This window comes from Camarhynchus parvulus, chromosome 26 (genome assembly GCF_901933205.1).
Source record: "Camarhynchus parvulus chromosome 26, STF_HiC, whole genome shotgun sequence".
In the NCBI taxonomy this organism is placed as follows: domain Eukaryota; kingdom Metazoa; phylum Chordata; class Aves; order Passeriformes; family Thraupidae; genus Camarhynchus; species Camarhynchus parvulus.
The window spans coordinates 4802830-4826448 of record NC_044596.1 but is presented as its reverse complement, the minus strand read 5'-3'; the positions used below and the strand labels follow the sequence as shown (position 1 = coordinate 4826448).

The following is a 23619-nucleotide window of genomic DNA, read 5'->3' as shown; positions in this document are numbered from 1 at the left end:
GCGGCTTCCAGGAGCTCTGCAGATTTATGGCAGGAGCTGACCCTGCATCTCTATTTCCAAATCTAGGGCGGATTGAAATATGCTGCTTTTCAATCATATATTCAGGTTAACGGGGCCCTTCTGTGGGAGCGATGAATCCTGCGCGGAGCGAGCCCCGGCGGGCAGGACGTGCGGGGGTTGCTAAGGAGAGCAAAACAAACAGCGTTGTGTAACTGAGCTCCCTGCCCGGGATGCTGCACAGCCAGGATCCCAAATCCCTGCGGCCCCAGCCCCGGGGTGGACACGGTGCCACTGCAGAGCAGCCTCAGCCAAGCCTGGGTCGCTCACAAATCATCCAAAGATGGACTATCGAGGTGGAAATCCATGGGAAGAGGAGGAAACCATCTCCACATCCCCAAATTCCCCATCTTCCATCCCCCAGAATCTCCCATCTTCCATCCCCACAAATTCCCCATCTTCCATCCCCCAGAATCTCCCATCTTCCATCCCCACAAATTCCCCATCTTCCATCCCCACAAATTCCCCATCTTCCATCCCTGTAAATCCCCATCTCCATCCCCACAAATTCCCCATCTCCATTCCCAAAATCTCCCATCTTCCATCCCCACAAATTCCCCATCTCCATCCCACAAATCTCTCCCTCTCCATCCTCACAAATTTCCCATCTCCATCCCGACAAATCCCCCTTTTCCAGAGCATTCCCAGGGCTGTTTCCTGCTCCAGCACGTGCAGGAGGAACTTTTAGGCCTGGAACTGCCCCTGTTGTTTTTTCCCTCCTCCCATTTTCTGTTCCCCCATCACCAGCAGCATTCCCAGCTCCACACATTCACAGATCCTTGGGATTTGACCCTCAGCTTCTCCATCTTCAATTCCACACATTCCATTCCAAACCAGCCTGGCCACACTCCTGCCAAACCTGTGGGATTGGGACAAAAATCTCCAGCTGAAAATTGTCAAATTTTGTGCTTTTTCTTTTTTTGCCAGAGCTGGTGGGGGCAGCAGGGGCTGACTGGGATGGAAACCGTTTGGGCTCTTTTAGGAGCTGCATGGTTCCATGACACAAATTTCCAGTCACAAATAGCAACAGGCTCTGGGAGGAGATGCAGGAGGCTGGGCTGTGATTAACGAGCTCTGCATCTGTCACTGGAGCTGGGAATTCCACTGGAGCAACCCACGGCAGGGCAGCATTCAGGCTGGCTGAAAATCTGGCTTTTCACAGCAGTTTTTTCGCCCTCTTTCTCTCTCCTCCCATGAAAAAAAAATCATTGCCTTGGGAGCTCAGTGAAAGAGGAGATTTTCCTGATTCCTGTTGCAGCAGCAAAATCCCAGCGTGTGAGGAGCCAGCCCTGCTCCTTCCTCCATGAAATCCAGGTAATGACCCAGAACTGCTGGGAATTAGTGTTTCATTTTGCCAGCCCTGCCAGACAGCTCCCTAATGGAAATTGATTTCTGGCTTCTCCCTCTGCCATTTCACACACCCCTGGAGCAGCTTCGTTTTACCTGCCAGGGAAAGTTCGGCCAAAGAGCTGCACAGGTGGTCCCAGGAAGCACCTGGTTAATTATTGGGGTGTTAATGAGGGCCTGGGGGAGGCTGGGACAGGCCAGGAGGGTGGCAGGGACACCCCATGAGTGTGACAAGGACACAGAGGGAATTTGACAGGGACACCCTGTGGATGTGGCAGGGACACCCCAGAATGTGACAGTGACATTCCATGTCTATGGCAGGGACGCTCTTCACATGCAGAAGGGTCACCCATGAGTGTGACAGGGACATCCCGTGAGTGTGACAGGCAGGGACAGCCCCTGAATGTGATGGTGACACCCTGTGAAGTGCCAGGACACCCCCTGAATGTGACGGGGACACCCCACAGTGCAGCAGCTCCTGCCCTGTGCCCACAGCAGGGACACACTCTGGGATGTGCCCTCAGCTGCAGGATCTGGGTCCATCCTGGTGGTGACAGCTCCAAAGCCACCGTGCCCTTGCTGGGCTCCACCATCCCGAATTCCTGGTGATTGTCCCCGGCTCCAACATCCTGAATTCCCAATGATTGTCCCTGGGTCCCAGCACAACAAATTCCCAGTGATTGTCCCCGGATTCCACCATCCCAAACTCCCAGAGATTGTCCTGGGGCTCCACCATCCCAAACTCCTAATGATTGTCCCCAGGCTCCACCATCCTGAATTCCCAATGATTGTCCCTGGGTCCCAGCACCCCAAACTCCCGGAGATTGTCCTGGGGCTCCAGCCCATCCCAAATTCCCAGTGAGCGTCCCCAGGCTCCACCATCCTGAATTCCCAATGATTGTCCCTGGATCCCAGAACCCCAAATTCCTGGCAATTGTCCCCAAGCTCCACCATCTCAAATTCCCAGTGATTGTCCCCAAGCTCCATTACCCCAACTCCCAGTGACTGTCCCCAGAGCTCCAGCAGCCCAAATTCCCAATCATCGTCCCCAGAGCTCCAGCACCCCAAATTCCCAGCGATTGTCCCCAGGTTCCAGCACCCAAAATTCCCAATAACTGTCCCCAAGCTCCACTACCCCAAATTCCCAGCAATTGTCCCCAAGCTCCAGCACCCCAAACTCTCAATGATTTTCCCCAGGCTTCACCATCCCAAATTCCCAGTGATTGTCCCCAGGTTCCAGCACCCCAAACTCCCAATAATTGTCCCCAGGTTCCATTACCCCAAATTCCCAGCGACTGTCCCCAAGCTCCAGCATCCCAAACTCCCAGTGCTGTCCCCAGCAGCAGCTCCCAGTTTAATCAGCCCCAGCCCCAGCTCCCCGCCCAGTTTGGGGCCGTTTGGGGCCGTTTGGGTAAAACGCGGCTGCAGCTGCAGCGCTCGGGGTTCGCAGCGGGGACAGCCCGTCCTGGATGTCCCAGCCCTTCCCTCGGCCAGGCACAGCGAGGCACTGACCCAGGTAAGGCTCAGGCAGCTGAGAAAAACCGAAAGAAGGTTTTCCAACCCTCCTTCCCCTCTGCAGCCCCAAAGGATTTGGGGGAAATTCGGTATTTTCCCATATTCCGTCCCTGCGGTGTGTGTGGGGAGCAGAACGGGGCAGGGCTGGGTCACAATTAGAGCAGAACTGGATTTGGGGCAGTTTTCAGAACTGAATTTGGGGCAGCTTTCAGAACTGAATTTGGGGCAGTTTTCAGAACTGAATTTGGGGCAGTTTTCAGAAGTGAATTTGGGGCAGTTTTCAGAACTGAATTTGGGGCAGAACTGAATTTGGGGCAGCTTTCAGAACTGAATTTGGGGCAGCTTTCAGAACTGAATTTGGGTCAGTTTTCAGCAGTTTCCTGGTTCTGTGGGTACTTTGAGAGCGCCATGAACTGTCAGGTGAAGGGATTGTCGCTTGAGGCGGTGTTCGGGGTGTTTGTTCCTCGGTGAGGTGGGAATTTGGCATTCCCAAGCACGGTGTGGTGACAACAATAACAATGAGCTAATTAGCAGAGTGTTAATTGTGAGCTGAAATCCAAGCAGAGCCGGTGGAGCTCAGTCCCATCCTCTATTCCCCATTTCCCTGGGACGTGCTCCGGGACATTTCCCTGGCTCAGGGGCTGCTCCTCCTGCATTCCTAAATCCCAAACCCTCCCAGGTGCGTTTGGTGCCCGTGCTGAGAGCTCAGAACTGCTCTGCTGGCAGCTCCTGCCTGGCATTCCTGACGAATCTTAATGGGGCTTTCATTCCTGCGCGGATCCCAAGGGAAGGGGAATTTGGGGAGGATGGAAGAGTGGCAGGTTTGGAGCTCTGCAGGGGAAGATGCAGGACAGACACTGAATTCTGGATGTGTCCTGGTCTTACCCTGCATTGTGTGGGAACAGTTTTATTATTAAAGAAAATTTCCCTTATTTTTATACAAAAGGAACTCAAATTCAGAACCTCCCCCTGCGCAAAGGTGAGAGCTCTCTCTGCTGTGGGTTCCTGAAGCTGCTGGAAGGGTTTTTCTGTCACAGGCCTCTTTTAAAATAGAACTTAAAATAGAAATCCACGTTGAAAAATCGTGGGGAAGTCTGGATGGAGTTTGGGTTTTCATCCTGAGGGCAGCAGAGAAGGGGGAGCAGCTCCAGGAGGCGCCTCAGAGCCTGCCAGCCCCAGGAGCAGGGATGGGGACAGCCCAAACACCAGAATATTGCAGGAAAGAGTGGAAAAATCAGGGGGAAAACATCCCAGACTGGAATAATCCCCGTTTCACAGAGGGCTGAACACATTAAATCATTTCCGCCTGCCTTAGGGGATGAAGCGCAACACGGAATTAGAGGATGGAAGTAGGGAAAAAAACCATCCTTGAAAAGTGATGCTGTGAATTTGCTTTTAACTTAGAGCACAAGAAGAGCAATTTCAAGCTCCTGAGGGAGGATGTGGGCTTACACCGTGGGCTTCACCGTCCTGCCCCACGTTGGAGGATTCCTTGGCTGGTTCCTGAACAGGAAGGAGATCCCAGCGTGGTACGAGAAGCTGAAAAAACCTTCCTGGTGCCCGTCCCGCAGGGTGTTCCCTGTGGCCTGGACCATGCTGTACACGGGCATGGGGTGAGTGTCCTGTCCTGCTGTCCTGCTGTCCTGCTGTCCTGCTGGCCCTGGCACAGCCCTGAGCCCTGCCAGGCTCTGCCCCAGCTTTGGGGTGTCCTGTCCCAGCCAGGTGTGACCCTGTCAGATGTGTCCCTGTCACAGCCAGGTGTGACCCCATCCCTGCCAGGTATGACCCCATCCCTGCCAGGTGTGTCCCTGTCCCAGCCAGGTGTGTCCCAGCCAGGTGTGTCCCCAGGTGTGGCCCTGTCCCAGCCAGGTGTGACCCCATCCCAGCCAGGTGTGTCCCAGCCAGGTGTGTCCCAGCCAGGTGTGTCCCAGCCAGGTGTGTCCCAGCCAGGTGTGTGTCCCAGCCAGGTGTGTCCCTGCCAGGTGTGGCCCTGTCCCAGCCAGGTGTGACCCATCCCAGCCAGGTGTGTCCCAGCCAGGTGTGTGCCAGCCAGGTGTGGCCCTGTCCCTGCCAGGTGTGTGCCAGCCAGGTGTGTCCCTGCCAGGTGTGGCCCTGGCACGCTGCAGGCAGGGACACAGCCTGGGGGATGCCACCACCAGCCGTGGCACTGGGCAGGGGCCAGGAGCCGCTCTGGTGGGACAGGGGAGATTTGGGAGGAAGGGAGGGACAGGGAATTGTGGAATGGAACCAAGGAAGAGCCCGAGCTGCAAGCCCAGTGCAGATGGATGATCCCAAAATCCCTCCCTGGAGTGATGTCCAAACTCTCTGGAGCTCTGGCAGCCCCGGGGCTGTGCCCATCCCTGGGGAGCCTGGGCAGTGCCCAGCACCCTCTGGGGGAAGATTTCCAACCCAATTCCCCTGATTTCCAACCTAACCCAGCCCAGAGCTGTGCCCTGGGCCCTGTCCCTGCTCCCAGCACCTGGATCCTGCTCTGCTGCCAGTCTCTGCTGGGGCAAACACAGCAGCAGGAGGGGCTCTGTCCCTGCCCAGGCTGGCACTAACCGCTGTCCCTCCCCACAGCTACGCCTCCTACCTGGTGTGGAACGACCTGGGGGGCTGCAGCAGCAAGGCCATCGTCCCCATGGGGCTCTACGGGGCTCAGCTGGTGCTCAACTGGGCATGGCCACCCTTGTTCTTCGGTGCCCACAACCTCAACATGGTAATGGGGCTTCCCTGCCTGCTTTGGGGCGCTTTGGGGCCGTGCTGAGGGGAATGATGTGGGAATTTGGGGCTGCAGCCCCACACAGGGTATCAGCCCCTCCAGGTTCGCTGTGATAGCCGGGGTGGGGATGGGGCTGGGCCCTGCCAGGGCTGCACCCCCCAGTTAAGGGTCGGGGCTGGGAGATAAAGCCCTTTGTGGGGTCACACCCTGGGTGACAACAGCGCTGTCACATCCCCACGGGGAGCAGCTCTGGGCGTTTATCGGGCACAGCCAGGGCGGGGCTGGGCACTGCCACACCCGGGCTGGGCCACCAGGTGTGATCAGAGCCCAGGGACAACATCGACGGTCGGGGTCTCTCCAGTGCCAGCCCCCCATCCCCGTCCCACTTCCCCAGGTGTTTTGGAGAATTTGTTCAGTGGCCACCATCAGGAGCAGGTTGTGTCAGCAAAGGGGACATGGCCATGAGCAGGGTGTTCATCTGCAGGACGTGATAATGAGATGAGCAGAGAGGAGCACATTAATTATTCATGATATGACACACTCCGATGTCACTGAGCAGAGCCCAGGGACAACACTGGGGATCGGGGTCTCTCCAGTGCTAGCCCCCCATCCCTGCCCCAGTTCCCCCACCTGTACCCGGGTATTTTGGAAAGTTTGTTCAGTGGCCACTGTCAGGAGCAGGTTGTGTCAGCAAAGGGGACACTGGCCATGAGCAGGGTGTTCATCTGCAGGATTCCATAACGAGCGGAGATGAGCACATTAATTAATGTGGGCTCGTGTTGTGACACACTCAGATGTCACTGAGCAGAGCCCAGGGACAACACTGGGGGTCGGGGTCTCTCCAGCGCCAGTCCCCCAATCCCTGCCCCAGCTCTCCCAATCCCTGCCCCAGTTCCCCCATCCCTGCCCCATCCCTGCCCCAGTTCCTCCATCCCTGCCCCATCCCTGCCCCAGTTCCCCATCCCTGCCCCATCCCTCCCCGTCCCCCATCCCTGCCCCCAGTTCCCCATCCCTGCCCCAGTTCCTCCATCCCTGCCCCAGTTCCCCATCCCTGCCCCAGTTCCCTGCCCCATCCCTGCCCCAGTTCCTCCATCCCTGCCCCAGTTTCCCCATCCCTGCCCCATCCCTGCCCCAGTTCCTCCATCCCTGCCCCAGTTCCTCCATCCCTGCCCCAGTTCCCCCATCCCTGCCCCAGTTCCCCCATCCCTGCCCCATCCCTGCCCCAGTTCCCCCCCTGCCCCATCCCTGCCCCAGTTCCCCCATCCCTGCCCCAGTTCCTCCATCCCTGCCCCAGTTCCCCCATCCCTGCCCCAGTTCCCCCATCCCTGCCCCATCCCTGCCCCAGTTCCCCCATCCCTGCCCCAGTTCCCCATCCCTGCCCCAGTTCCCCCATCCCTGCCCCAGTTCCTCCATCCCTGCCCCAGTTCCCCCATCCCTGCCCCAGTTCCCCATCCCTGCCCCAGTTCCCCCATCCCTGCCCCAGTTCCCCATCCCTGCCCCCGTTCCTCCATCCCTGCCCCAGTTCCCCATCCCCCCCTGCCCCAGTTCCCCCATCCCTTCCCCATCCCTGCCCCAGTTCCCCTCCATCCCTGCCCCAGTTCCCCCATCCCTGCCCCAGTTCCTCCATCCCTTCCCCATCCCTGCCCCAGTTCCCCATCCATCCCTGCCCCAGTTCCCCATCCCTGCCCCAGTTCCCCCATCCCTGCCCCAGTTCCCCATCCCTGCCCCAGTTCCCCCATCCCTGCCCCAGTTCCCCATCCCTGCCCCAGTTCCCCCATCCCTGCCCCATCCCTGCCGCAGCTCCCGCGGTGCCGGGGCCGTTCTGGCAGCCCCGGGCGGGGCCGTGCCGCGTTGCCCAGCCCTGTGTGACCCCCCTGTCCCCCGGCAGGCTGTGATCGATGTGCTGTGCCTGGACGGGCTGGCCCTGGGCACGCTGTGCTCCTGGTACCGCATCAACCGGCTGGCAGCGCTGCTGCTGCTGCCCTACCTGGGCTGGCTGGCCATGGCCACCTGCCTCAGCATCCGCATCTGGAAGGACAACCCCCAGCAGAAATCGGCCAAGAGCGACTAAAATCCCTTTTTGTGTCCTTAACCGGCCTGAGGTGTGCCGAATTTTCAGGGGGGAAAAAAGTGTGTTCACTTTGTCCCTCGATGAGGGGGAGAGAGAAATGATGCATTTGACTTTATCTTTTTTATATATAAATATATATATAACTTGATTTTTAAAAAGAAATTACTTGATTTTTTTTAAAGTGGATCTTCTCCCCGGCACTGGCTGTAATTAATTGGGGCTTGTAATTAATTTGGGCTGTGACTGGGGCTGTAATTGGGGTTGGGGGGGCTCAACTGGGGCTGTAAAATTGTAATAAATGGTATTTGCTTTGAATAAAACAAGCCATTGGTTCTTTGGAGAAGAAATAAATAAATCTGAGTTTTTTCTCATTGGACTGGTTTGGGGTGAGGCTCCCAAAAGGGATCCAGGGATGGGATTTGGGAAGGCTCCAGAGGTGGATTCATTCCTGGGGCAGCTTTGGAACAACCAAGCTGCCCAAAGTCCCTCCTTGGGGACATCCCTGTCACAGGCTCCTCTGTGCCACCAGCCCAGCAAAAATTTGGTGATTCTGTCACTTTGATCCATTATTTTTTCCCCCCCTGGCTCGGGATTTCTCTCCCCAGGGCTGCGTGTCCCAAGGAGAAGCTGCAGGAAAAGGCTGGGAGTCTTTTTGATGCAGCACCGGTGACATCAAGGAAAAAAAAAGAAAATAGGAGAAGAAAATAAAAGAAAAAAAAAAGAAAAAAATAAGATTAAAAAAAGAAAAAAAAAGAAAAGAAAAAAAAAATTAAAAATAAATTAAAAATAAATAAAATAAATTTTTAAAAAAATAAATAAAAAAAATAAATAAAATAAATTTTAAAAAAGAAATAAAAAAGAAATCCTATAACACTTCAGGGCTTTCTCTTCTGGGCTCTGGCTGCACGTTGGATTTGGGGGAGTTCAGGCTGATTTTGGCTGTGCCCATCCTGAACAGGGATGAGCAGGGCCATGCAGAGAAGGCAGGGGGATTAAAGGAGCCTTTATCTCCTTTTGGAAAGGGGAGAGAATTATTTAAATCCCATTTAAATTGATGCCTCTGGATCTGGCTCATACCTGCAACCCTTTAATAACATTTCCAATTAGATATAGAATGCATATTTGATCAGCTTTCATAAATTGGGTCGATCTCCTCTTCCCATTTTTTTCCTGCAGGCAAAGGAAAATCTGAAATGAAGATTAATAGATTTTTTTTCCAGCTGCTGGGACTGGCTGCCTTGTTCTTGTTTTCCTTCCAGTTTCTCCTCTTCCCAGCCCACCTGTAAATGCAGAAAGAGCTTTTCTTTGCCTCCTGCCTCTTCTCACAGGCAGCAAAAATAGCAAATATTCCTCCCTGTGCTATCCAGAGCAACTTGAAATCAATTGGGAAAATTAAATTCAGTCAGACACCCTCCTGTATTAATATTTAAAGCATCATTTGGTGCATTTGCTGTTTAAACAGATACACTGAACCCCCTTGCATAAAAATAACTTTAATGACATCTCAAAGTCATCGGGAAGGTTTCTTGCCCAGACTTTGCAGCGCAGCCCCAAAGCAGCTTTGGTTCCACAGAATCCTGGAATTCTGGAATGGTTTGGGATGGAAGGGAAATGAAGGATCACCCCCTGGCAGGGGCAGGGACCCCTCCCACTGTCCCAGGTCTGTCCAAGCCCTGTCCAAGCTCTTGTTTGTACAGCCCCAACCCCAGATTTGCCTTTGGAATGGGCAAATTCCTTTTCCCTTTTCCCTTTCCTTTTCCCTTTCCTTTTCCCTTTCCCTTTCCCTTTCCCTTTCCCTTTCCCTTTCCCTTTTCCTTTCCTTTCCTTTCCTTTCCTTTCCTTTCCTTTCCTTTCCTTTCCTTTCCTTTCCTTTCCTTTCCTTTCCTTTCCTTTCCTTTCCTTTCCTTTCCTTTCCTTTCCTTTCCTTTCCTTTCCTTTCCTTTCCTTTCCTTTCCTTTCCTTTCCTTTCCTTTCCTTTCCTTTCCTTTCCTTTCCTTCCCTTTCCTTTCCTTTCCTTTCCTTTCCTTTCCTTCCCTTTCCTTCCCTTCCCTTCCTTTCCTTCCCTTCCCTTCCCTTCCCTTCCCTTCCCTTCCCTTCCCTTCCCTTTCCTTCCCTTTCCCCCCTTTTTCCTTTTCCCCCCTTTTCCTTCCCCCCTTTTTCCCTTGCCATTTCTCTCTCCTTTCCCCCTTTTTCCTTCTGCTTTTCCCTTTCCTATTTTCCCTTTCCTTTCCCCCTTTTTCCTCTCCCCATTTCCCTTTCCCCATTTCCCTTTCCCCCTTTTTCCTTTCCCTTTTCTCTTTCCTATTTTCCCTTTCCTTCCCCCCCTTCCTTCCATCTGAGAAGGACTCAGAACTCTTCAGTTCTCGTTCTCAAGGTTGTTTATTGTTTCTTATCGATAAAATTCTTTCTCCCACCCGCCGAGGTCTGTCTGGCAGGTCGGGTTGAGGCACACTGGTGTTATCTTTTTATACTAAAAACTACATGTACATTATTTACAATAACTTCCCAATACCTATCACCTGTGTTAGACAGTGAGCTTCTGCTCTAAACCAATCTAAAAGTGCCAGCATCACAGCAGAAGATGGAGGCCAGGAAGAAGAAGGAAAAAGGACAAGGCACACCCAAATTCCTCCATCTTGGGACCCCGAGCCCCCATTCTAAAAACCCAAAAAATCGATTTTTCACCCTGTGATAAGCTATTATTCTACTTCAACTTTCTTGACTTGTAATCCTTCATATAAAGGTTGCTAATTGTTTTTTTCCATGGGTCAAAATCAAAGGCACAGCGACCCCGAGACCCCATTCTAAAAACCCCAAAAATTTATTTTTCACCCCGTGACAAACTAACTGTCATTCTACTTAGACTTTCTTGTAATCCTTCATATAAAGGTTGCTAATTGTTTTTTCCAAGGGCTACATCAAAGGCACAGGGGTCTTGGGCTCTGTGCCAAGGTCTCTGAGCCCCCTGGGCAGCCAGAGGAATTTCCTGGGTTCTGACAAGGCAGGAGGAGAGGGCCAAAGGAAGGGAGGAAGGAAGGGAAGGTGTCAGTGTTTATTTATTTATTTGTCCCGTAGTTACAGCTGGAAAAAGCAGGAGAGGGCTGGCTGCCAGGCAGTGTCTCCAGGGAGACATTTGTTAGTGCCACCAGCTGTCCCCTCGGCATGGAGAGCAGGCCTGAGCCGTGACTCACCCCGCCAGGCTCCTGTTTCGCTCTCCCATCCATCCCGAAATGTTCCTCTGGCCCCACGATGCCATAAAAGCTCCCTGTTCCTGGCAGGGCCCGTGGCAGGCAGGTGGGGGTGATGGGGACAGCCAGGTTAACCCCAGGACCTGCTGCTGCAGGGACAGGGACAGCTGTCACTGTGGGACACGAAGTGCCACAGACACGCAGCTCTCTCAAGGGTAAAAAGAGAGAATGCTTAATTTCTGACTGCAACGTTTCTAGATTTCCAACGGTTAGAGATTTAGTTTACAGATTTAGATTTCATTTCTGACTCCCAACATTTAGAGATTTCCAAAAGTGACAGCGGGTTGGAGGGTGACAGTGCCACCTCTCCAGTGACACTGGTCAAACCAACAGCCCATCAAATTTCTCCTCCTCCACAAAAGAATGCAAAACAACAAGTTATTTACATAAAGTGTGTGAGAAAGTTCGTTACGAGAATGTAAACATCAGAAGGCTTAGAAAACCTTAAAAAATCAGGGTGACAGCCAGCCACGACCTGCAGGGGACACAGGGCTGCAGAGATCCCTGTTTGGGGATCAGAGGGCTCAGAGGTGCCTCTAAAGCCACTGAAGAAGCTGCTCTGGACTTGGATGGATGCAGGATCCTCAAAATCCAAAATTCCAGCAGAGCCTGGAAGTTTCTCCCAGCACAGGCTGTCCCTTAGGCCTGTCCTGGTGTACCCTGTGGCTGAACTGTGATCCCATGGCAGGGCTGAGGGAGCTGGGGAAGGGTTTGGAGAAACCTGGGAAGGGTTTGGAGAGTCCTGAGGGAGCTGGGCAGGGGCTCAGCCTGCAGCAAAGGAGGCTCAGGGGGAATTTCTGGCTCTGCACAACTCCCTGCCAGGAGGGGACAGCCGGGGGGATTTGGGATCTTATCCCAGGGAACAGGGACAGGAGGAGAGGGAACGGCCTCAGGCTGGGCTGGGGAGGCTCAGGTTGGACATCAGCAGGAATTTCCTCATGGAAAGGGCTGGGAGGGGCTGCCCAGGGGGGTTTGGAGTGCCCATCCCTGGTGGTGGCACCTGGAGGTGGCACTGAGTGCTCAGGGTGGGACTCAATGATCCCACATGGATTTTATGAACAAATTCAGAGCCAAGCGGGTAAAATATGAAATCAGCGGGGACAGGGACAGGTGGAGGGGAACCTCAGTACAAACTCTGCAATTTGGACCCCCGAGGGGACACATTTGGGGCCACAAGCAGCCCCCAGAGCCCTCACCCACCCCCAGCTCGGATGCAGCAGCTCCGTGGTGCCCTTTTATATTTTTGGCTGCAGTGGGGGTTGGATCATGGCCGTTCCAAGCACTGCCCTAGATGGAGCTGGGGAGCAGCTGGGCAAGGCTGGAGAGAGGGGCAGCCTCGGTGCCACATTCCCCAGATTAGATTAGAGCTCAGCCCTCGCAGGGGCCAGGCTGAAGCTGCAGCAAAACTGGGACCCCAGCCATGAAGAGCTTCCAAAAATAAAGCAGAGTGGGTCAGAGGGACTGCAGAGGGGCTGAGATGCTGCTCGAAAAGATCAGGATTAGGAGGAAATGAGCTGTCAGTCATTGGGAGAGGATTCCCACCCTAAAAGCAGCCCCTGAAATGTCAGAGGTGACAGCAATTGGACAGGGGAGGTGGAATCTGAGCGTTGTCACCACACAGGAGGCAAAACACCACCCCAGCCCTGCAGGAAAGTATTCTAGGCTTAAAAAGAAATAAAATCCTGCGCCGTGGAAGATATATGTTCCATGGATAGGATGTCTTGAAATTTGTCAAATCCTTGGTTGGGCTGTCAACACTGCCAGCTCTGTCACCCAAACAACACCACCCAAACAACAACTCTTCAAAGGGGGGCTCTGTCCCCAAAAACTGCATCCATGGTGGCACTGGGGAAAAGCTGCAAAGGATATCCAGCCCAGCAAAGGCAGGGTGATGGCAAGGGGGCTGGGAAGAGCAGCCAGAATTAATTATCTGTGATAATTTGTTATTAATTTCCTCTGATAATAAATGACCTGCCTGATGGTGTGGATTTATTTCACTTTGAGATGGTGCAGCCTCCTGCCAAGGCTCTAAAGAGCTGAATTTAACAGGATCACAAAGGCTGGCTTGGCTCCAAAGCAGATATTCCCACTGATTTGATTTTTATGGAATACTTCTTTTCCTCCTCAAACTAAGAGCAGGTTTTCCACTAATACTGACTGAATACTCCATCAAATACAGCTGAATATTTCACATTTACTCAGAGTTTGCTGGTGGTGGGTTCAAACCCACAGGTTTGATTTCCAGTGTGCTTTGATTCCAAACTCCTGCCCAGCCACACTTTTCCCACCTCCTTTGCCTCCATGGCCAGGATTGGTCCCTGGGAAAACCTCACCCAGGTTTTTAATTAAACTCGGCTCAGGCAGGATTGGTACAAATTGTAAATTACTGAAACTGAGAGGGAGACTCTGGGAGAGTTTCATATAATCCTGAGGGGAACAAAAAAGAGAGGGAAAAACTCCTCCAACCCAGATACACCCAGTGCACTGGGAACTCCTGGAACACTCAGGAGGAAAATGCAGAACAATGGGAGAAGCAGCCCTGCTGCCCACTGGGAATTCCAGCAGGACTTCCAAATATTTGGGAGAAGGTTCTGGCTTGGATTTACAGCTCCAGCCAGGAGATTTCCCCCTCAGGGTCCTGCATGAGCAGGGTGGGAGGAACCACGGGATGCTCCAGGTGATCCAGGAAGCCAAACCCACCAAAACCAGAGATTTTCCCCCAAAATGACCACGACTCCTTTCCCCTCTTGCCTGGGCCAGGCCAGGCTGAGCTGGTCCTTCAAGGTCAGCCATGGAATCCACTGGCAGAGGAGGGAGAGGGCTGTGAGAGCAGGGAGTGCCCCGTGCCTCGGGATACATACACCCCAGAGCTTCCAGGATTTTCCATCAGGGAAAATGATGGGCTCATCCCGCCCACTGAGACGTTGTCACTTGGTTTGACATGAAAAGGGGAGCAAAAGGGGCTGCTGAAAGGAGCTGGAGAGAGCAGGGGAAGGAGGTGACACCTGAGAGCCCTGGGTCACCCAACCCTGTCCAGCCCCTGCCACCGGCGCCGCTTTGTTCCATATTTAGTTCCTGACAACTGCGCCTGGGGCAGGAACTCCCAGCTCTGTTTTCCCTCCTCCCTCGGCTCCCAGAGCTCTCAGAAATCGCTCTTTCTCTCTCCCAGCGGCCACAGCTCGGTCCCAGTGTCCCGGGGAAGATGGCAGAGAAGCAGGAGGAGCCCAGCAATGCCCAGAACGGGGAACCCGACAACGCCGAGGAGGGCGAGGGGAAGAAGAAGAAGGTGAAGAGGGAGGACCTGCCACCCTTTGAGATTGTCACAGGGTAAGAGATTGGGATTTAAATATGAGATTGGGGGAGTTCAGTGAGCTCTGTCTCGGCTTTTAGGTCGAGCAACACAAGCAGCATCTTCTGCAGCGCGTTTTGGAAGAATCTGAAATGGTTTGGATTTATCGTGGGATTTTGTTCTAAGTTTTGCTGACTTTGAGAGGATGGACTCCCACCAGGCAGGCAGAAAAGTGCACTTGTTTTGCAGGAACAGCTCTGTTTCTGCAGTGCTGGCTCCCTCCCAGCCCCACAGACAGGATGGGGATGGAGGTGTTGGCTTTGATGAGAGCTCAGTATCGATTTCTTGCTGTGATCAATGGCTCTTGTCTGAGAGTTTCTCCACCTGTGGATCAGGAAAAAACACCCCTGCTATGGCTGATTGGCTTGATGGGCCTGAGGGACAGATTTTTCAAGAGACCTAAAGGTTCACATTTTCAAGAGCTCCACAGCCACAGCTGGAACCTGACTTTCATAAAGAAACCAAAAAGCCCAACTTGCAGAAAGGCTCCAAAACAAGAGGCAGTTTTGAAGGCAGCAGGGCAGCAGGGAGCCTGGCCTTTGGAAAAGCAGGATATCCCAGGGCTCTGGTGGAAGCTGAACTCAGCCATAATTGACAGCTGCAAGTAGGAAAAGCCCTGGGTGTCTGTCCCTGGAGGAGCAGCAGGATGAGTCCTTCTCCCCTCATATTTCCCCAAAGGAGTGTCCCAGCAAATAAACCAAACCTAGGATTTCTTCCAGCTCCTTAAAACTAAAACTTAAACTTAAAACTTAAAACTCAGGCCTCCAAAATATCCCCTGGAATCCTCCTGGCAGTGCCATGGGCCCTGCAGGTGAAATTTGGCTGCTTGTTCTGACCAGGATGAGTGAGGCAGCAGCCCTGCAACAAAATTGGGTTCCATTCCAGCTCAGGGCAGGAAAAATCTCCATTCTCTCCTCAAAATGTGAAAAAAATCCCTTCTTGGGGTAGTCTCTGCCACACATAATCATAGAAATAAATGATTAGCGGTGGCTTTTAAGGAAAGAACATCCCTCTGCTAGGAATGGAGCTACATTGTGGATATAAACCACTGGGCCAAATTCTGAACACTTAAGACATGTCCTAAAATGAATTTTAATGAGGGAATGGGGTTTTCTAGCCTTGGAGCACTCAGCCTGCAGTTAGGAGTGCCGAGGGACTGAGCAGGATGTCCAAACTTCCCTGCTAAGCCCAAGGCTCTGGGCTAACCATGGCTGGAAAAGTCCCTTAGCACCATCCTGCAGTTAAATCCTTTATTGCAATGCCATGGGCATTCCAGGATTTGACAGGATTTTCCACCCTGCAAAGGGGACAGTGAGGAAGTGAAACAAAAATCCTAAAGGAGCCCCAAAGAGGCGGAGAAACCCCAGGGATTTTTTTTTAGTTTCATTTTAAGGAGGACACCAGGAGATCAGGCCAGGCTGTGACCTGGGATCACCACCAGGGTTTTTCCAGTGATTTACAAATTCCCAGCCAATCAAGGCAGTTATGGGAGTGATGGGGAAACACAAGTGCAGCCAGGGAAGAAGCACTTAAACCTAATTATGTTGCATTTCAGCTTTAGCCCTTGGATCAGGGGCATCTCAGGACTCCCAGCCAAGTTCTCTCTCTGCTGCTCACAGCTCCAGGAGGAGTCTGGCTTCCAGGAATCCCTGGGAAGCCAATTACTCCCTTTAAGAATATTATCCCCCTTTTTTTTTTTTTGGCTGAACACAGTCTGTAATCCCAATCCGGGAGCATTTCCTGCCACATTTATTTCCACTTTCCCCAGGTGTAAATGAGGCTCCTTGTAGGAATAATTCCTTGTTACTCTTTTAGATAATTCACGTTCTTATTTCCTCATTAGATGTTTTCCTTCTCTCCTGTGTGACAGTGCCAGGGTCACACTGGGTAGCTGCTCTTTCCTCCAGCCCATCTGATTTCAGCAACTTCAAGCCCAGATTGAAGATTCTTTCTCAAAATTCAATTTTTTTTTGGTCACAATGTGATCTATCACTTTGCTACCCAGAGAAAACTGATAAATTAGGTTGGAGCATGGAGTAATCCCTAAAACATGTCATTTAATGATGCTTTTCAGGGGAGGTTTCAATTTTGACCTTTCCTCTCCTCAGATGAGCTGTGCCACCCCAGCCTGGTGTCAGAGCAGGGGTTTATATTGAGAATATTGGGGAATTCGGAGTCTGTGAACAGTTTTTAAATTATTTCCATAAACATTTTCACTCTCCAGGAGGCTGGAGCCAGGTGGGGATCAGCCTCTTCTCCCAGACAACAGGATGAGGGGAAATGGCCTCAAATTGTGCCAGGGGAGGACATCAGGGGGAATTTCTTCACAGCAAAGGTTGCCAGGCACTGGAATAGACTCCGAGTGTTGTTTCTATTCCTTCTTGGGACGTTATTAATTGAACTAATGCAGATTCCAAAGTGCTGGCAGCAGAATGGAGGTGAACATCCCAGCTAAGCCCAGGCACACGCCGAGATAAGCAAGAAAATCCATCAGGAAGGGCTGGCTAAATGCAGCTCCCAGTCAATCCAGCCTGAGTCAATCCATCCTGGAGCAGGTTGCTGCTGCTTCAGCTGTTCCATGAAAAGCCAGAGCCAACCTCGTCACTGCTGTGACCCCTTTGCTGTCAGAGAGTTAAATCAGGGATGAAATTCCCTGTGCCTCTGATGTATTTAAAAACCTGATGTTATTGGGAAACCACTCATTGCAGACATTGCTCTGGAATGGGTGTCTCATGTCTGCCCTTCAAAGAATCATCAATTAAAGAATCCTTAGCCAAAGAAGCACTCATTATCCAGGATACCAAGCAGTAAATGTGCTATTCTGGAAAGCACATGGATTTTTTTTCCCACTTTTCCATCTCTTTCCCTTCCCATCTCCAGAGCCATCCCATGAGATGTTCCACCACGAGGTGATCTTGGAGTCACAGAAGGGAAGATGTGGACAATAAATTAAAAGAGTAGGTGAAGTTTATCAGTAAGGAATCCAGCAGGAAATCCACATTTTCACAGCAAAGTTGAATTTGATCCTGGATGTTTTCTAACCTAAACCTTGGAACACAGAGAAATCAGTGGCAATGCAGTGATTTGCTCATGGGATTTGGGTTATGGGTAGAGGTGATCCAAAGGGTGATCCTTACCTAAATCTGAGCTTCCTCTCTGCTCTCTCCTCTCAGGGAACACCTCCCAAACTAAACCTTGGAACACAGAGATATCAGAGGTGATGCAGTGATTTGCTCATGGGTAAAGGTGACCCAAAAGTGTGACCCTCATCTAAATCTGCCTCTGAGCCTCCTCTCTGCTCTCTCCTCTCCCCTCAGGGAACGCCTCCCAGCCATCTTCTTCAAATTCCAGTTCAGGAACGTGGAGTACAGCTCGGGCAGGAACAAAACCTTCCTGTGCTACGTGGTGGAGACGCAGGGCAAGGAGCCGGTGACCAGCCGGGGGTACCTGGAGGACGAGCATGCGGCCGCCCACGCCGAGATGGCTTTCTTCAACACCATCCTGCCCACGTGCCAGGCCGGTGCCCGCCACGATGTCACCTGGTACGTGTCCTCCAGCCCCTGTGTCACCTGCGCCCAGAGGATCTGCGAGGCCCTGCGCAAGAACAAGGGGCTGCGCCTCACCATCATGGTGGGCAGGCTCTTCATGTGGGAGGAGCCCGAGATGCAGGCAGCCCTCAGGAGCATGAAGGAGGCCGGCTGCAAGCTGAGGATTATGAAGCCTCAAGACTTTGAGTATGTCTGGAAGAACTTTGTGGAGCAGGAGGAAGGGGAGGAGGCCAAGTCCTTTGTGCCCTGGGAGGATATTCAGGAGAATTTTCAGTACTATGAGGAGAAGCTGGCGGAGATCTTGCACTGAGGCTCAGGTGAGTGACGGGGTCACTGATTAACTCTCCTCTCTTTAATTTGGGTTCCAATTTCTCTTATTGTCAGCTGAATATTGCTAACAATCCCAGGCAGTGGGTTTCCCCTTCCAGGGGCTCCCCCACAGCATATTCCCAAGGGATTTAGTGCTTTTCTGTCTTCTCCTCCAGGAATAAATAATAAAAAGGTTCTAGGGCCACCAGAACACCCCCCTGCTCCCCACAGGGATGATGTTCAGGACAACAGGGAGAGGATGGGGATTGAAGGGGATTTTACTCACACCCCAAAGTCTAAAAAACACCAATAAAGGAAATCCCAGTGGTTGCAGAATTCCCTTCTCTATGGGGTACTGAAGAGTCACCTCTGAGTCTCTGGGATGTCTCTTTTTCCTCCCCAGGATCAGAAAGGATCCATGAAGAGATGTGACAGACCTGGACACCTGGGACAGTCCTGCTTCCCAAAGCTTTGATTCCAGCAGGATGGAGAACCAGGCTCTGGGAGACAAGGCCCTGTGGGACTCCAAACACACACACACACACACAACACAGACCTCTGGTGTTTGGGATTTTTTGGGTGTTTTTTGTTCCTCCCCCTCCCTGCCCCAACCAAACCCATGCTGTGGTGAAAGGGATGGCAGTGATCCACAGGCAGGCTGTGGGATCACGTTCTGGGAATATTTCATGGGAAGAGACCTTAGAACAAAGCTGCTGGTTAGATAAATGGATTAGAAAGGGGAAAAGAAACAGATTTAAAGGTGAAAAATCAGTTTTCTCCCTCTGTTCTCCTCAATAGTCAGAGCTGTGATTTAATTCGGGGCCAACAGCTCTCTTCCAAATCATGATGGAGCCCAAGAATTCGATATCAAACAATGTTGTTTGGGATATAAACCTGGGAAAGCAGAGTGAAATAAAATGGGAAGCCACTGCAAAAGCCAAAACACTGTTTATTCCTTCTTCTCTACTTGCAAGAAGTCCTAAATTGAACCTGACAAGTCTGAGTTCAAGGACATCCCAGGACAGCCACACAGGGAATATTTTGTAGCTGGGAAGGGAGAACTAAATGCCAAAAAAATTTCCAGAGTACACACAACTGCTGGAGAGCAGGATCATTTTCCATGTACAACAAAGCTCACGGGGATGCGATGAGTAAGGAACCAGAACAAAAACCCAGACACAAATAAGGGGAAAGACTGAATCCATGAGCAGCCTCCATGCCTGTTCTGGATCAGCTCATTGCTCCCAATTCCTCTGTTGTTTTTCCCAGCTACAGCAATTCCCCACCAAACAGGTTTACAAAATATGGGCAAGGAACAAGGAAGAGTAAGGATAAAGACAAACAGAACTGAGTAACCCAGTCCCTTCCCAAGGAATCCAATCAGGAACCCTGTCATGTTACCAAATTCCCAACTCTTATGTCCCATTTTTGTATTTCTTCAACACACCTGGCACTTTTCTGGGCATGCAGAATGACAGAAGTCCCAAAGATTTGTTATTGTGGGAGGGTTTAAAAACCAAACATGAAGGGAAGGGAAGGGAAGGTCTGTGGCGGTTTCTTAGTTCTGGAACAAACTCTGCCAAATCAGGAGATTTCCATGGATCTCAGAAGCAGGGGTGGTGCTGATTTGCTTTAGTTTTGGGTGACAAACACCAACCTTTGTGTAACACCTGGACTACAAATGCAACAAAGAAAGAAATGTGAAAAGCCCACCTTAAACCCCATCCTGTGAGTTTTTAGAGCACACCAGCCTGTTTGGATCCTCACCAAACAGAGCTCTGCAGACTATAAATTACAGAGCTGTTGAATAAAACACACCCACCAGGTGTATTTACCCCCCTCCAGCATTCCCTGCAATCCCAGGCTGTCCCCAGAAGAGCCACAGGTACCAGTCCAACATCAGGGCAGTGTTTATTTCACATCACACCATGATCCTGAGTGAGCACGACCTCAGCAAACCCAATTTGTGGCAGGAAGGGAGAAATGAAACCGTTCCAGTGTGAGTGACCCCAGTGGCAGGCAGGACATCGCAAACAGAACAAAGCAGAGGTGCCAGCGCCACCAGAAACCCCGAGTCCCCAACGGCAGCGGCTCCGTTTCACTGCGTGGAGCCCCAGTGACACCTGGTGGCTGCAGGGACACACTGGGAGCTCCCCCAGGGTTTGCACAGCGCCGCTGCCCCCTGCTAATTAACAGCCCAAATGAACTTCTGTGGAGCTTGTCGCTGCTGGAAGCCCCTGTCACTGTCACACGAGTGAGTGACACCCGAATGCAGAACGTGCTCCACACACAGGTCCCCCCTTGTCCGTTCAGAGGTTCTGCTCCCAAAACTGGGGGAAATGGGGATCTTGGACTGCGCTGCTCACAGGCTGTACACTGTGATCTTGATGTCAGTGTTCTCAAACACCTCCTCAAGGATGGCTGACACCTTTTCCCACTGCAGGCCGTCGAGTCCACATCCAATCCTGGAAGACAGAGCACCAAAAGAGCCTTGTTGGGCCTTGTGCTGTGCCAAACCAACCCTGGGAGCAGCTGCAGTTTGAGGTGGCCCTGCCACAGCTCCCCATGAACCCACAGAACATGGGGAGAACAAGGAAACAAATGTACAGGGAAATGCAAAATAAATTTCCTCAATTGAACAGAGGAGTTGGATAGAGGTGGGTGCTTGAATTCTTATTTCACAGCAGGGGATCATCCCTCAGACATCCTTCTAGAAACTGAACACCCAACACTGGCATCCAGCTGCTGAGCCCCTCACCTGGGCATGGAGATGTCGGTGACTCCGTTGTTCAGGCAGTGAGCTTTCATGGCTTCCAAACTTTTCTGCATGCTCTCATAGGTGGGCTTGTGAGAAACCTTCTGCTTTGTAATCTACAGAAAAACAGAAAAGCTCAGCTGTGCCTTGGGCATGACCCCTGCAAACTTCTGTCTGTTATAAATACAAAATACACATTCCCTGATATCCTGAAACACCACCAGACTTGTCTCTGTGGAAAGACCTGAGCAAAGAACATTTCACAGCTTAAAACACTCTAATTTAGCAGCCAGTTCTGCCCATGTAAAGGTGAAATGCAGGTGCACACAACAGCTTGGCTCCTCCTCACAGGCAATGTTTGAGGACACATCTCTTATTGAGAGGAACATTCCAGAAACTCCCTTCCAGTGCCCAAAGGGAGCCAACAAGACAGAGACAATTTATTTACAGGGGCCTGGAGTGACAGGACAACAGGAATGGCTTCACATTGTCAGAGGGCTGGGTTAGATGGGGTATTGGGAAGGAATTGTTCCCTGTGAGGGTGGTGAAGCCCTGGCACAGGCTGCCCAGAGCAGCTGTGGCTCTCTCATCCCTGGAGGTGTCCAAGGCCAGGCTGGATGGGGCTTGGAGCACCCTGGGACAGGGGAAGGTGTCCCTGCTCAGGATGAGATTTAAAGTCCCTTCTCACCCCATCATTCTGTGATTCCCTGATTCCATGAATACAACCAAAACCTCCAGAGCTATTAATGTGACAGTTTAGCTCCAGGGAGGTGTCCCAGTGCCACCCCAGCCCTTACCAGGTAGTAAATGTAGCGGTCATCCCTCTGCAGAACCGCCACCTCCCCCGTCTTCTTCTCTAAAGCACAAAAACCAAGGTGTTTTTACAACAGCCATGCTCCATAACCCCAAACAGCTCCAACACCCTCCCTGCTAGAAATCAGGAGCTCCTTCAAGCACCACTCACTTTGATCCAGGAGCTCCTGGACGCCTCCAAACTTCTTCTTGAAGAGCACGGCGATGCCGGCGCCCATGCGGCAATCCTCGCTGATGCAGTGAGCCAGGGCGTCCGTGCCCGGGCACGAGAACAGGTCCCCCTTGACACACCTGATCTGCAGGGCAGGGCAACAGCACCTCCTCAGAGAGCACACAGGGCTCTGGTGACCAGGGAATGGGCAGCAAGAGGGGCAGGGTTTGAGTTTGCTGTGCAGGGAGTAAGTGTTTGAGCTGGCATGGGCTACAAACCCAAGGGGGGGAATCACCAACCCATGTGGAATTACAAACTCCACAGACAGAACTACAAACCAAATTCACAGCACTACAACCCCAATTCAGAGAATAACAAACTTAATATAGAGAATTACAAACCAAATATAGAGAATTACAAACCAAATATAGAGAATTACAAACCCACTGCAGAGAATTACAAAGCCACTACAGAGAATTACACATCCCGTACACAGAATTACAAACCCACTACACCTCCTCAACAAGATCATTTATGAGCATCATGTGCCAGCTCAGCGGGTAATCTTACAAAATCAAAGCTTGAAAGGGTAATTATGTGACAGGGAGCACAGCTGGATTAGTGAAACCCCTCCAGCACCACCAGGCAGGCAGGTGAGCTCTCTGCTGCTGCACAGCATCTGCCCCACTGACATTCCACACAAAAAGCACACGGATTTCAGCACTGGCAGCTCTCAGAAGCTGCAGGATGCAGCCAGTGCCGTGCTGTCAGGGCTGTAATGAGAGGAAAGCCTCTTTGCACAGACAATAATATCCCATGTAACCCATTTCCTACGCACTCTCTCCTGATCCTTGGAGAAGTGGGTGGCCATGGTAACGTGGGGTATGGAGAAGGCTCCTCCGGCTGGAAAGATGAGAGAAAAACAATTATTAGGAACCTCAAGCTAGGCAGTAAGAGTGTGTTAGAGGGGGCGAGGCTGAGCCTAATTATATCTGTGACAGCGGGACAACCATGGCACCCCTGAAGATGCCCCGGTCCCGCTGCGCCTACAGCTCCGGCCCGGGAGGAGGCCCCAGCCCTGGGTCACTGCACAATGAGCACCCCCAGGCTGCCTCCCTCCTCCTAATCACCATCACCATCATCACCCTCCTCCTCCTTACTCCCCTCCCACCCCTCAGCGCCACTCGGCCGCCGCACCCGCGGGGCGCACAGCGATCAACCGGGCCGGGCCCACGGCCTGCGCCACGCCGAGCCTGCCCAGCGCCGCCCACATCGCTCCGGCCGAGCCGCAAGGGCGGCCCCGCCTCAGCCTCAGCTGCTCCGCCTCAGGGGGCCATTGGCGGTACCGCCTCAGCCTCAGCTGCTCCGCCTCGCGGCGAAATGGCGGATCGTCCTCAGCCCTCACGGCGGTATCGCCTCACACAACACGGGGGTATCGCCTCACGCAACGCGGCGGTACGGCCGCACATAACATGGCGGTGTCGCCTCACACAATCCGCCGGTATTGCCTCACACAACACGCCGGTACGGCCGCACACAACATGGCGGCCCCGCCCCACACAACATGGCGGCGGCGCGCGCGGGCGGACCCTGTCCATGGTCCCGGCCAGAGCATTCCGGCCAGGGGGCGGAGCTTAGGGCTGGGCGTGGCCCGCCCCGCGCGCGCGCGCCGCTGCCCCCGCGCAGGCGCAGCGGCGCCGGCTAGAGCGAGGCGCGCGGTTGGGCGGCCGCGGC

The 23619-nt window shown here is 52.6% G+C and overlaps 2 protein-coding genes across 9 annotated transcripts; one reads left to right on the top strand and one right to left on the bottom strand.

Annotated features, from left to right (window-relative positions):
• The first annotated feature begins 2805 nt into the window (after positions 1-2805).
• APOBEC2 (apolipoprotein B mRNA editing enzyme catalytic subunit 2) lies at positions 2806-19192 on the top strand. The gene is made up of 6 exons (XM_030965976.1): positions 2806-2920; positions 4324-4532; positions 5500-5638; positions 14130-14287; positions 17627-18174; positions 18570-19192. The coding sequence occupies exons 2-5, from the start codon at positions 4360-4362 to the stop codon at positions 18165-18167; spliced, it is 1011 nt and encodes a 336-aa protein (XP_030821836.1). The 5' UTR covers positions 2806-2920; positions 4324-4359; the 3' UTR covers positions 18168-18174; positions 18570-19192.
• Positions 19193-19875: 683 nt separating this feature from the next.
• On the bottom strand, positions 19876-23442 carry OARD1 (O-acyl-ADP-ribose deacylase 1). Of its 8 annotated transcripts, none has more exons than XM_030965970.1 (6): positions 23232-23442; positions 22724-22788; positions 21886-22075; positions 21719-21777; positions 20925-21037; positions 19876-20631 (listed from the first exon to the last, which is right to left on the bottom strand). In XM_030965970.1, the coding sequence occupies exons 2-6, from the start codon at positions 22754-22756 to the stop codon at positions 20529-20531; spliced, it is 498 nt and encodes a 165-aa protein (XP_030821830.1). In that variant the 5' UTR covers positions 22757-22788; positions 23232-23442; the 3' UTR covers positions 19876-20528. The 8 variants fall into 8 exon arrangements, with proteins under 8 accessions (XP_030821830.1, XP_030821832.1, XP_030821831.1 ...); XM_030965972.1 differs by having other exon boundaries at positions 21886-22030; XM_030965971.1 differs by having other exon boundaries at positions 23307-23440.
• Between the last annotated feature and the right edge of the window lie 177 nt (positions 23443-23619).